Below are 13,496 nucleotides of genomic sequence, written 5' to 3'. Positions count from 1 at the left end.
CACAGGGGTGGGGGTGCCAAGTGTGACAACATTAGGATTGCACTTTTACAGTTTGCTATTAAAGGAAAGGGAGCCCAAATGGTGCAGTGGGTTGAACCACTGAGCTGCTGAACTTGCTGACTGAAAAGTTGGCTATTTGAATCTGGGGAGTGGGGTGAGCTCCTCGTTGCTAGCCCTAGCTTCTGCCAACCTAGCAATTCAAAAACATGCAAATGTGAGTAGATCAATAGGTACTGCTGCAGTGCGAAGGTAATGGCGCTCTATGCAGTCATGCTGGCCACATGACCTTGAAGGTGTCTACGGACAACGCCGACTAGACTTAATGCCAGGGGAAAACATTTATCTTTTGTTCATTAGAATATTAGTATGGGTAATTTAACATAGTTTAACATAATTATAATCCTGTCTTATTCCTTCTGTAATACAAATTCACTTACATTTTAATAATAGTACAATAGAGTCTCACTTATCCAAGCCTCGCTTATCCAAGTTTCTGGATTATCCAAGCCATTTTTGTGGTCAATGTTTTCAATATACAGTAGAGTCTCACTTATCCAAGCCTCGCTTATCCAACGTTCTGGATTATCCAATGCATTTTTGTAGTCAATGTTTTCAATACATCGTGATATTTGGTGCTAAATTTGTAAATATAGTAATTACTACATAGCATTACTGTGTATTGAACTACTTTTTCTGTCAAATTTGTTGTATAACATGATGTTTTGGTGCTTAATTTGTAAAATCATAATCTAATTTGATGTTTGATAGGTTTTTCCTTAATCTCTCCTTATTACCCAACATATTCGCTTATCCAAGGTTCTGCCGGCCCATTGACGTTGGATAAGTGAGACTCTAGTCTATCGTGATATTTTGGTGCTAAATTCGTAAATACAGTAATTACAACAAAACATTCCTGTGTATTGAACTACTTTTTCTGTCAAATTTGTTGTATATCATGATGTTTTGGTGCCTAATTTGTAAAATCATAACCTAATTTGATGTTTAATAGGCTTTTCCTTAATCCCTCCTTATTATCCAAGATATTTGCTTATCCAAGGTTCTGCCGGCCCGTTTAGCTTGGGTAAGTGAGACTCTACTGTATTTAAAACATTTAAATAATGTTATATTATTGGTCTTAATGCTATAGGTAAGATGCTAATTAAAAGCTTTATTAATTCATTGTTTATTGCACTGTCTATTTGCATTTGTTTTCTGCAAGTCTATTTTCTTTTTTTTCTTCCTCTGGACAGCACTTTCAGTTTTTATAGAAAATCTTATTTCTGACACGTTATGCTGTACATTGTAGCTGAGCTCATATTATACAGTGCAATCTTTACTTAAGAGCATCCCAACTTAAGAGTGTTTTGAGTTAAGAGCTGTCACTTGACTGGTTTCACTTTGACATAAGAGCCGCATTCTGAGTTAAGAGCTAGCACCAGAGGAAGCGCTAGCGTGAGAGTACAGGGCTTTAGGGCTTCAAGGGAACAGCCTCCGTACCTCATGCCTCCATGCCTCGTGCTCTTGTCCACTTTGGGAGATTGCTGTCCACTTTGAGAAACTTTGGGTTAGTTGATTTTGTGTGGTTTTTATTCCTGGTATGTTTGGCTTCATGAAGAGAGAGAGGGAAGCTGGAATGAATACAGTATGAAGAAAACAATGCTTCTGATCTTCACTTTGTGCTTTCTGCTTCCTTGCCACAGCATTGTGCTTCTACCACCGTGTCACAAAGTGTGCTTCTGCCATTTTAAAGTTGATCTTTCTTTTTTATTGTTCCATGTGAATGCGCATGTATACATTAATTGTTATTTATAAAGTACATTTTCTTATTTAAAAACACATAACAAAAAAATAGGGGGGAGGGAGGTCAGTGGGCCAGAATGGATTAATAGCATTTCAATGGGGGGGGGGGGGTCACATTAAGATAAGAACATTTAAATTAAGAGCTCGGTCATGGAACGAATTAAACTACTAACTCAACATATCACTGTAGTAGATTTGAGCACGTCTTTTGGAAAGATTTGACTTCTTAACTTCTCCTTTCAGCTTCCTTTTCACGAGTCTCATCCATTTAAAAAAATGTTTCCTGTTGTGAAATATTTTTGACAATTCTCTGCCTACAAAGAAATTAAAATTTATAGCACTGTGTTCTGAGCTAAGATAGGAACCCATTCCAGGGTTCTCCAAGAGTTTGAATTACAAAAGGATTGACAAACCTCTAGTGCAGATTTATTTATTTATTTACTTCATTTATACCCTGCCTTTCTCATCCCATGGGGGACTCAAGATGGCTTACAACTCCGGCAAGATTCAATGCCACTTAAAAAATAATTATAAACACATCCCATCAATTAAAATTGATTAACACTATTATACAAATAAAACAAAGAACAATACAGATTAAAACCATATAAAGTGCATAATTCCATTCATCCATAACCCCTTCTCCCCATTGACCTGTAGGCAGTCTCTAAGCACCTTTTTATTCCAGTAAAATTTAGAATTATTTAAAATACTGTCTGTTTTTTGTTGGTTGTAGGTTTTTGTTTCTTTGCTATGGGATTTTGGTATGTTTTAATGTCTTAATTGTTTATGATGTTAATTTTGAAATATTTTTGTGAAATCCTAATATGCTGTTTCACAGACTAAATGTAAACATTGTTGAAAGCATAGCCTGTGTATAAACACAACAAAATATACAAAAACTTTATATCTATGACCCCTATATTCACTGCCATATAATGCAGTTTGAAACTTCATTGAATGGCAGTGTACGTAATGGCATTTGAACTGCATTATATGGGTCTACACTGACCATAGAACAGTTTCAAACTGCATTATATGGCCATGTAGATGGGGCCTCGATCTTATTGCTATTTCAAACAACAAAGTTTATTTTGACATCAAAGATCTGTAACATGTGCAGTGGCTTTTAGGTTTTCATCAGAAAGTGTCGATTAGAGGCTTTATTTACCAATATTGGCTTTCTTACTGGTAACTATTTCACCAGTGCATTTCCGATGCCCATTTCCAGCTCATGATTTACGGGAATTCTCCGCGCATGAGGAATCAATCATATTTAATTTTTAACTGACTGCTGCTTTCAGCCAGCTAAGCCTACTCCTGTTTCCCTCTTGCATGATACATTATTTGAAGGGAGCTCTAGATAAGGCATGTCACAATAGTTTGGTTTTATTGTCTGAAGGACTTCACACAGAGAGAGAAATCGACCAGGTAATGGCTTGGATCTTATATTATTATTTTCTCTGAGATTCCTCCTCTTCTTTTGCCTCATTTGACAGATATTGTTATTTTACCACATCTTCTAATGATTTCCTTTCAGGAAATAAAGAACTGGAGAAATGGAATTCCCCCTGAAGAAAGTGAAACTAATGTTTTCCTTGGGCATGTGATCGGAGATTGCGAAAAATGGGAGAGCTGAGCCTGCAAACAGTCAGAGAAAAAAGGCAAACAGCTGCTTGAGAGGGGTGGGGATTTAGTGGAGTGGATATTCTGCCAAATCCTTCCCAGTGAAGACCCACTTAAGCAACTTGTTGGGAAGGAAGGTGAAAAACGAGCCTTCATCTACTACAGAATTCTACCCATGTGCATTTGTTTGGCAGGCTCTTTGCAACCATGAAGACCTGGATGATCCTCATATTCCTGGCTACCACAGTGGCAGTCAGCTTTTCCGAGGTGAGTGAGCAGTTGTTTACATCCACCAGCTCTCTACCCAAATCCCAGATCCCCTTACCAATGCATCAAGATTTCTGTGTATGGCAATGTCTTTCTTAACTTTGTTGCAAGCCATCATAACTAATTTTGTGGCTATGGGTTCATCCACACTATAAAATGATTGCTGTTCAACATTTTAACTGCCATGGCTCAATGCTATGGAATCTTAAGACTTGTTTTACAAGGTTTGGAATCTCTCTTGCCAAAGAGTGCTGGTGCTTCACCAACCTACAAATTCCAGGATCCCATATCATTGAACCACGGTAGTAAAAACAGTATTAAACTACAATGTGGATGCACACTTGGAAGGACTTTATCCCATGGGCAGGAGGGAATGGGAAGAAAGAGGGGAAAGTGGGGACCTGACCTACCCTGGCAAGGTCCATCTTCTGGGATGGACAGCCATCCCATGATGTTTCCCCATCTTCTTCAGGCTTTCCTCCACTTTCCACCGCTGTCCTCAACCAGGAGTTGGGGAACACCTGACTCCTGAAAATGAAGTCTTCTGACCATCTTCTCATGCTGGCAAGACAAATATCCACACACAGCCACCAGAAGTGGTTGTGCGTCATGAGATGTCTCTGGGATTCCATTTTGCCAGCGTACAAAGATGGTAAGAAAACAGGAGGAAATTAGTATGGGATAAGGTCATATGACACACAGGCAAGGTGCAGATCACATCAGAAGTCCAATGAAGATAGCTAGATTAACCCTGGGTGATCACCAACCCAGAGAACACACAAATAGAGTAACAGGAGAAAATCCTGTACCATGCTAGGCTATTCAAAGGCCTCATATACTGTGTATCATTTAGACATATGTCCCTGTGACTCCTGGAGGTATAGATGGAGTAAGTGGTGGAGGACAAGCAGGGCCGTCCCTAGGTAATTTTCAAGTGTAGGCGAACAGAATTTGCCCCCCCCCCCAAACCAATCACTGAAAAATAAAAGCATTGGATAAGCGAAAATGTTGGATAATAAGGAGGGATTAAGGGAAAGCCTATTAAACATCAAATTACATTATGGTTTTACAAATTAAGCACCAAAACATCATGTTTTACAACAAATCAACAGAAAAAGCAGTTCAATACATGATAATGGTATGTAGGAATTACTATATTTGTAAATTTAGCACCAAACATTGAAAAGGGATATAGGGCAATGTGGATTTAGATAACCCAGTTCAAAGCAGATATCATGGGTTATTCTGCCTTGATATTCTGTGTTATATGGCTGTGTGGAAGAGCCCTAAGGATCCTTCCATACAGCCATATAACCCAGAATATCAAGGCAGATAATTAAAAGGCCACCGAAAGGGAAGCTGGCCCCCGGTATTAAAAAAAAAACCCTCCAAAATCAGGACAATAAATAAAGAACAATACTCTGAAAACAGGGGAAATCCAGAAAGGAAACAATCAGGGCCAGCTAACACCTCCCAACCAAGGATGCCCCCAGGGAGGAAGCAGCCAGGCTTTGAATCTGCAAGGCGATTAAATACTAATCAAGCTGGCCAATTGCAATATTCACACTAGCCTCAAACAGACAAGAGCTCTTTCTCCCACCCTGGACTTTCCACAGATAAATAAACCGCACTTACCTAGCTTCTAAGTTCCAACAGACCTCACAACCTCTGAAGGCCCCGAAGGCGGGCCCGCACAGCGCGAAGGTGGGCCCGCACCAGCCGGAAGGCCCAGCACGGGCTGGAAGGCCCAGCGTGGCCGCCTGAAGGCCCAGGTGAGCGCCGGAAGGCCCAAGTGGGTGCAGGCTGAAGGAAGGCCCGAAGGAGAAGGAGGCGGGGGGTGGCACCATCCTCCCGGGGGCCTCACTGCGCTCCCAGGACGATGGCATGGCAGCGCCGCAGGCAAGGGCCTAAATCACCTCGCGGTTGGACCGCCCCTGGGGACAAGAGTAGAAACACACACACTCGAGCCATGTAATATAACTACAGTAGAGTCTCACTAATCCAAGCCTCGCTTATCCAAGCCTCTGGATAATCCAAGCCATTTTTGTAGTCAATGTTTTCAATATATCGTGATATTTTGGTGCTAAATTCATAAATACAGTAATTACAACATAACATTACTGCGTATTGAACTACTTTTTCTGTCAAATTTGTTGTATAACATGAAGTTTTGGTGCTTAATTTGTAAAATCATAACCTAATTTGATGTTTAATTGGCTTTTCCTTAATCCCTCCTTATTATCCAACATATTCGCTTATCCAAGCTTCTACCGGCCCGTTTAGCTTGGATAAGTGAGACTCTACTGTATGTGGTTTCTTTTGCACATGCTCTCTTCTCTTTATCCTCCTCAGTCCTAAAAATGTTTAACTGAAAGTCACTCCAGCAGTTACAAGCCATTAAAACCATCAGGAAACAAGATGATGGGACATGATGCCATATTTTTAGATACTAGTGAAGCAGAGGATGAAAAATGATAGCCATCAGTCAATCATCTACCTTGAAGCACTTGTACCTTAACACAGGGTAGAGCTTAGGGTTTCCTCTATCTTCTCTTATAGAATAAAGTAGAATAACGAACACGCATATATACTATGACAGGAAGAAGAGAAGGAACATGGAAGAAATCTTTGCTTACTTGATGAGATGGAGAGGCGAAATGACTATCTTGTCAAATTATTATCCCATTGTGCCATCTGACAACTATTCCCCTCTTTACCTTTAATGCATGAGTGACACAACAATTTCTTGGGAATTCTTTCTTTTAGCAGGCTAGATCTATTTTGACTGACCATCCTCACAAAAAGATAGCTATTGAGATTTTTATTTTCTGTTAGGACTGTGGGCAGAAAAGAAATTGATAAATTTAGGATTAATTGAAAAGGAACTGTAATAAATTTGGGATGAACATACGAGGGATATCCAGGAAGTAGATTACGTTTTGGAATTAAAAATGAACAAAGTATAGGAGAAAACATTTACCATGTGCAGTTGAAAGCCAGACCCAAATACCACTTCTCAACATAGTCCCCACTGAAATCTAGGCACTTCTCATAGCGATAAAAGAGTTTGGAAAGTCCTTCCCCACCAAACTTTGCCGCTTGGCTTGTATCCTCAACCAGGCGGGCGTCCCTTCCCGCAGCTGCGCATGTGCATCCGCTCAACTTTCCCCCACGCTCGTCCTGGATTGCTCTTCTAAGGTTTTGCAAGAAGCACACCTTTCCTGTCCCAAAAAACGGTCGCTATAACCTTCCTTGCAAGCATTTGCAAAACAGAAGAGCGATTCAGGACGAGCGTGGGGGAAAGTTGAGCGCATGCACAGCCGCGGGAAGTGGGATCCCACCTTCACTGGGATCCTGTGCTCCCAATCCCAGCTATTGTGGAGGGTTTGCATTTTTGATTAGTGAAAGAAGACCCCTGTTTCACATTAAACATTTAGCAAGTTTATTATATCATGAACTTTGTGTTCTAAAGCCTCGGATGCATTCAGTCCATGAAAGTTCATGCTGTCCCTGAATTTTTGGTTGTTGTTTTTGCTGCGACACAGTAACATGAATTCCCCTTTGAAAATTGTTAGGCAAATCTAGGATGTCCTGTTTAGTGAAATCAATAAATGTGCCTCTTACATAAACAGAAACCTTGTTCTAGTTCTGGAACAAATAAATAATTCATCAGACACTGCTAATAGCTATAATGTAGTGATGTGTTCTGGATTGTGGCACAGAAAGGAACAAATCATCCAGATTATAAATCACATCTTCTTAAAGAAACCCTATTCTGCCTCTGGCTTCATAGCAAGGAGTGTAGTGAAAAGAAGACCTTTGGTATTCATCCATTCATCCAATGCTTTTGGGTTTGGAAAGATCGGCCGCTTACAAGAAACGTTGCCCAGGGGACGCCCGACTGAATTTGCTCAATCTTCAGGGAGGCTCTTTCCGTGTAGAGACCATTATCAAGACCATTGCTAACGATTATGTCTATTGATATAGAAGGTTTGTCACTTGCTAAGGAAGAACTATTAGCCAAAATGTCTGAGGACATTTCGTGTGACATCCTATGTATACAGGAAACACACAGAGACATCACAATGAAAAGACCAAAAATTCTTGGAATGCAACTGGCAGTGGAACGACCTCACAGACAATATGGCAGTGCCATTTTTGTACGATCTGGTGTAGCAATCTCTGCAACTTCCCTCACAGAAGTGAACAACATTGAAATCTTATCTGTGGAACTTGATAGTTGCACCATATCATCACTCTATAAACCACCTGGGGCTGATTTCTATTTTACACCCCCAACCAATTGCCACAATCATAAAGCCCAGTTTGTTGTGGGAGATTTCAATAGTGTCTGGGGCTATGATGAAGATGATAGAAATGGCGAAGCAGTTCTAACGTGGGCCGACAATAGTAGAATGAGCCTCCTTCATGACAGTAAATTACCACCATCATTTAATAGCGGCCGATGGAAGCGTGGTTATAACCCTGATCTGATTTTTGTAAAGGAAAGCATAAGCCACCAATGCACCAAAAGGGTATTAAACCCAATACCTAACACACAACACCGACCAATATGCTGCGTAGCATATGCAGCTGTAAGACCAAAAAGTGTCCCATTCCGCAGAAGATATAACTTCAAAAAAGCTAACTGGACAAAGTTTACAGAGACCTTGGAAGCGGCTATTTCTGATATAGAACCTTCTATAGAAAATTATGACCTGTTTGTAGAAGCTGTGAAAAGATCCTCAAGGCTCTCAATCCCTAGAGGCTGTCGCACAAGCTACCTACAAGGCCTAAACGAAGAATCACTAAATCAGCTACAAGAATATCTCAGATTATTTCAAGAGAATCCATACAGTGATGGGACTATAGCAGCAGGCCAAAAACTATCTACAGCCTTAGCTAATGCTAAGAAAGACCGTTGGATAAAGCTGCTTGAGAACCTGGACATGTCCAAGAGTAGCCAAAAAGCCTGGCAATTGCTGAGACGCCTGGATAGTGACCCTCTGGTCAACCATGGACACGCGAACGTGACACCAGATCAGATAGCTCACCAGCTAATTCAGAATGGGAAAACCAACTGCAGCAGAATAAAGATGAAAATCAACAGGGTGCCAGAACTTGAAACCCACCAGTTGTCTTCTCCTCTAAACCTGAAAGAACTCAGAGAAGCCATCAAGCAATGTAAGACTGGTAAAGCACCTGGCCTAGATGACCTGATGATGGAGCAAATCAAACACTTGGGGCCCAAAGCTGAAAACTGGCTTTTGAAATTCTACAATCAATGCCTGGCACACAAACAGATTCCCAGAGCATGGAGGAAAACTAAGATAATTTCCATCTTAAAACCTGGTAAAGATGCCTCCAATGCCAGGAACTACCGACCAATCTCCCTCTTATGTCATCTGTATAAAGTCTATGAGAGGATGTTATTAAATCGATTAGGACCTGTCATCGAACCCAAGCTTATTGCACAACAAGCAGGTTTCAGACCAGGGAAAAACTGTACAGGTCAAATTCTTCATCTGACTGAGCATATCGAGGAAGGCTATGAGAAAGGCTGCATTACGGGAGCAGTTTTTGTGGACCTTATGGCAGCCTATGACACGGTGCAACATAGAAAAATGCTGCATAAAGTCTACCATATCACCCGGGACTTTGACTTTACAAAAACTGTCCAGACCCTCCTAGAAAACCGCAGCTTCTATGTGGAGTTTCAGGGCCAGAAAAGCAGATGGAGGAGGCAAAAGAATGGTTTACCCCAAGGAAGCGTTCTTGCACCAACCTTATTTAATATCTTCACGAACGATCAGCCACAACCACCACTCACAAAGAGCTTTATATATGCTGATGACCTTGGCCTTACAACACAAGCGAAAGATTTTGAAACAGTTGAAAAGCAACTCATGAATGCCTTGAAAGATCTCTCCAGTTACTACAAAGAGAACCACCTGAAGCCTAACCCTTCCAAGACACAAGTGTGTGCTTTCCACCTACGTAACCGTGAAGCCAACAGAAAACTGAAAGTTACTTGGGAAGGCCAAGAGCTCGAACACTGTTTCCATCCTAAATACCTTGGTGTCACCTTAGACCAAACACTAACATATAGGAAACACTGCATGAACACCAAGCACAAAGTAGCTGCACGCAATAACATCCTGCGGAAACTGACTGGCAGCGCATGGGGTGCAGACCCACAAGTAATAAGAACATCAGTCCTGGCCTTGTCCTTCTCAACTGCAGAGTATGCCTGTCCTGTTTGGCACAAGTCTGCCCATGCAAAGCAGGTGGACATAGCACTGAATGAAACATGCAGAATCATCACAGGATGCCTTAAACCTACACCTGTTGATAAACTCTACAAGTTAGCTGGCATTGCCCCTCCTGATGTGCGACGGGAAGTTGCTGCTAACTGCGAGAGAAAAAAGGTCAAACATTGTGAAAGCCACCCACTGCATGGCTATCACCCTCCTCCCACCAGACTCAAGTCAAGGAAGGGCTTCATGAGAACCACCACTCCTCTTGATGTTCCTCCAGCAGCAGCAAGGGTGTCTCTCTGGGCAGCTAAACCTGGCAATTCTAACTGGATGCCCCCCCCCCCCCCCAGGAGGGTCTTCCTCTCGGGGCAAACCAAGAATGGGCAACTTGGAAGTCCCTAAACAGACTGAGAAGCGGAGTGGGCAGATCAAAAGACAACCTGGCAAGATGGCACTACCTGGAGGAATCCTCCACCTTGTGTGATTGTGGAGCAGAACAAACAACTCCTCATATGTATGCACGCCCACAATGTCCTGCCTCATGCATGGAGGAGGAGTTGTTTAAAGCTACGGACAATGCGGTTGCTGTTGCCCGCTTTTGGTCTAAAACTATTTAGTTGCTTGTGATTTCCTTTTCCCCCCATCATTTTGAAATGTATCTGTTGTGCAATGCTTTTGACACGAAATAAAAAATAAAAGTGAAAAGAAGAACCATTGTAGTTGTGCCAGTTGGTATTTGGTCAGCGTTCTCAGTGGAAAGCCAATGCAGAACAGTTCCCTAGCTGCCATTATATGTGTATGCTAGCTAGTGTTGTCAAATTTACAAAATAGCAATAAGGAAGTTTAAAAAATGATAATATTCAGGGCTGATAGCCAGCAAGTAGCTATTAACAAGCTATTAACAAGACAGGGCGATGCATGCAACAGGTAGGACCCTTGTCATGGCCGCCACATGACGGACCAAAAGATGGTAAGTGCCATCCCATGTCTCCAGACCACCTGAGCCTGACAGACACAGGGTGACAGTGAGAAAAGTTATATTGGCCCAAAGTATATTCCAGTCTCCTGCTGTGGGAATCCCTATTTTTCTTTCAGTTTTTTGCATATAACATTCTCACCCCAATTATCATATGTTGTAATATTTTTGTAATATTGATTTTACTTATTTGTTTTGTAGTCCTAATAAAAATACTTCAGGATCTAATAAAATTGTGACTTGAAAATAAATTGCTGTTCTTTTTGTATCAAGTACCAAAACTGTTTTGCTTTAGTGCAAGTCCACCACATGTGGAAAAAGTTCTCACCCCTTTGCCATACTTCTAGCATGTATTGTTCATATTTTTGTGCATTTTGTCCAATCTCCAAGGGGTCAAGTACTGTAAAGAACTCAGAACGACTGAGGTTCTTTCAGGCAGGGGGAAATCCTTTGAAATCCCACCTCTGACACCGATTGCGGAGATGTGGAGGAGTACCTATTAATGAATTATTATATATTTTATATCCGCTGCCACCAGTTATTAAAGATGTTTTTATTTAAAAGCTGCCACCCCTATAGAAATACGTAGCCACTAGCTACTTAGAGAAGAGACTTTTAAATCTTGGTTTTTCTTTCGTCTTTTTGTTTATTCTTGATGAATATGTGTATATGACAGAGACTGAGATGTTTGAGAGAACAATAATACATATATTGAGGCACAAGCTTAATGGTTACAATTCTTACTTAGAGGCACTTTGATTGACAGTTGCAAAGCTAGAATGAGGTGATTCAAACTTCCTAAAATGTCACTTCCCTCTCCACTGCTTTAACCTGCAGTCACCCTGTGAATTTCAGTCACAGACTATCTGTTCCTTATCTGGAAACAGACTACCTTAAAATAACCCACCAAACTTATTTTAAACTGACTCAAGATCCAACCTTTGAGCCACCCTGATTCTCCAACTGAGAATCAGTCTTAACTGCAATTCCTCCAATTACAGACTACCTTAAAATAAGTCACCAAACTTATTTTATCCCTGATCCCCTAACTTAGGATCAGCCTTCCCTGAACTTCACCAGAGCCCAGACTAAAATCAACCTTCCCTGTGGTTCTTTGACCACACACAGAGTTTCCCTCCAAATTCTACTCTGTCTTCAGCTAAACGCAGTTGGCTCCGCCCCCTTCTCCATGGCAACCACTCATGAGAGCAGAGTAACTGAAATATTGACTCATTTAAAACACAGTTAAACATGACTTTTAAAACGCGGTTAAACATGACATCTGTAAATTAAAAAATTCACACTTCTTTACAAGTACCATTAGAATTGCATCTTGTAAAATATTTCTTTTAGATCTTGACATAAGTTTCCTTTTAGTCCTGGATTCCACATCTTTTCCCAGCTTTTTAATTCAATATTGTGTCTCATATTTGGCGTCCATATTATCATTCGATCTTAAACTAGGTCTGCTTCCAATTTCATTCTTAACAATATTTTATATATTTTTCTTATTAGATGTCCCTCATTGATATTGAGTGGGTTTTTTTTTTCAAATTCTGATGTTACCCTTTCAAAGCTGTTACTTTTATTGGGTTGCTGTGAGTTTTTATTTTATTATCTGTTAGAAACCTCTCTTTTAATTGTCTGTGACTAAACTACTGTAGTTGATAGCCTTCTATTTTCAATTCTTCCTGTATTTTAAATATATTTTAGTCTTTTTTATTAGTAGAGCTATATATGTTAACCATTTTTCTTCCTTCCATTTGTACAATTTGAAAAATGCTTCTTCTGGTGATATTGCAAGTGGAGTTTTTGAATATAGTTTAAATTGATATTTATTCCATATGCTCAAAATTACTTGTCTGGTTAAAGGATTTCTAAATCCTACATGTATTTTTGCCTTTCCATACCATAGATATGCATGCTAACCAAATCTCACGTAATATCCTTCCAATGCTAATGTCAACCAGACTTTCAGCCAGACTGAGGTACATGCTGAGAAATATATTTTCAAGTCTGGTAATGCTAGGCCACTTGGTTGTCGTGTCACTGGCCATTTTTGTCTTACATGAAGCATCAACATTCAGTTCAAGATTGCCAAAGAAGTGAAACTGTAGGTGCGATGTCATTATGACCTGCCTACTGGGCATGCAGATGTGTAATGTGCATCTTGCATATCAAAGTAGATGCACATTTGATTGTTGATTCAGTTACACAACTTCAGAATTCGATAATGAGAAAGTGTTGTGCAACAACTATGTAACTCTGTGTGAGTAAAGCTATTCTTCGCAGAGTAGAATCATGGTCAGTTTCGGAAGCATGTCTTTTGATTTATGATAAACAACAGTGCCTAGTTTACTAACAGAAATTTATTTCTGCATGGCATTTGCATCAAGGATGTGGAGAAAATACCTGAACCAGACGAAAACAGCAAGAACAGTTGGTTTTCCTACATAAAAAATGTATACGCATATGTAAAGGTACAATGCACAATTCAGATTAGAATGGGAATTAATTTACCTTTATTTTCAGCCCCAAATCAAATTGAATTTATCATGTTTCAATTTCAG

General features: G+C 40.4%; 1 protein-coding gene across 2 annotated transcripts in view; it reads left to right on the top strand.

The window, feature by feature from the left end:
- The first annotated feature begins 3,100 nt into the window (after positions 1-3,100).
- serping1 (serpin family G member 1) overlaps positions 3,101-13,496 on the top strand; it is a 29,564-nt gene continuing 19,168 nt past the window's right edge. The window contains exons 1-3 of one of the 2 annotated variants that reach the window (XM_062967165.1): positions 3,101-3,231; positions 3,341-3,693; positions 13,323-13,406. In XM_062967165.1, the coding sequence (XP_062823235.1) occupies positions 3,634-3,693; positions 13,323-13,406 (144 nt within the window). In that variant the 5' untranslated portion in view covers positions 3,101-3,231; positions 3,341-3,633. The remainder of the gene's footprint in view (positions 3,232-3,340; positions 3,694-13,322; positions 13,407-13,496) is intronic. The other variant, XM_008111028.3, reaches the window with a different exon arrangement.

Source organism: Anolis carolinensis, chromosome 1 (assembly GCF_035594765.1).
Source record: "Anolis carolinensis isolate JA03-04 chromosome 1, rAnoCar3.1.pri, whole genome shotgun sequence".
Taxonomy (NCBI): domain Eukaryota; kingdom Metazoa; phylum Chordata; class Lepidosauria; order Squamata; family Dactyloidae; genus Anolis; species Anolis carolinensis.
The sequence above is the reverse complement of the archived record's forward strand: the minus strand, read 5'-3'. Positions and strand labels throughout refer to the sequence as shown.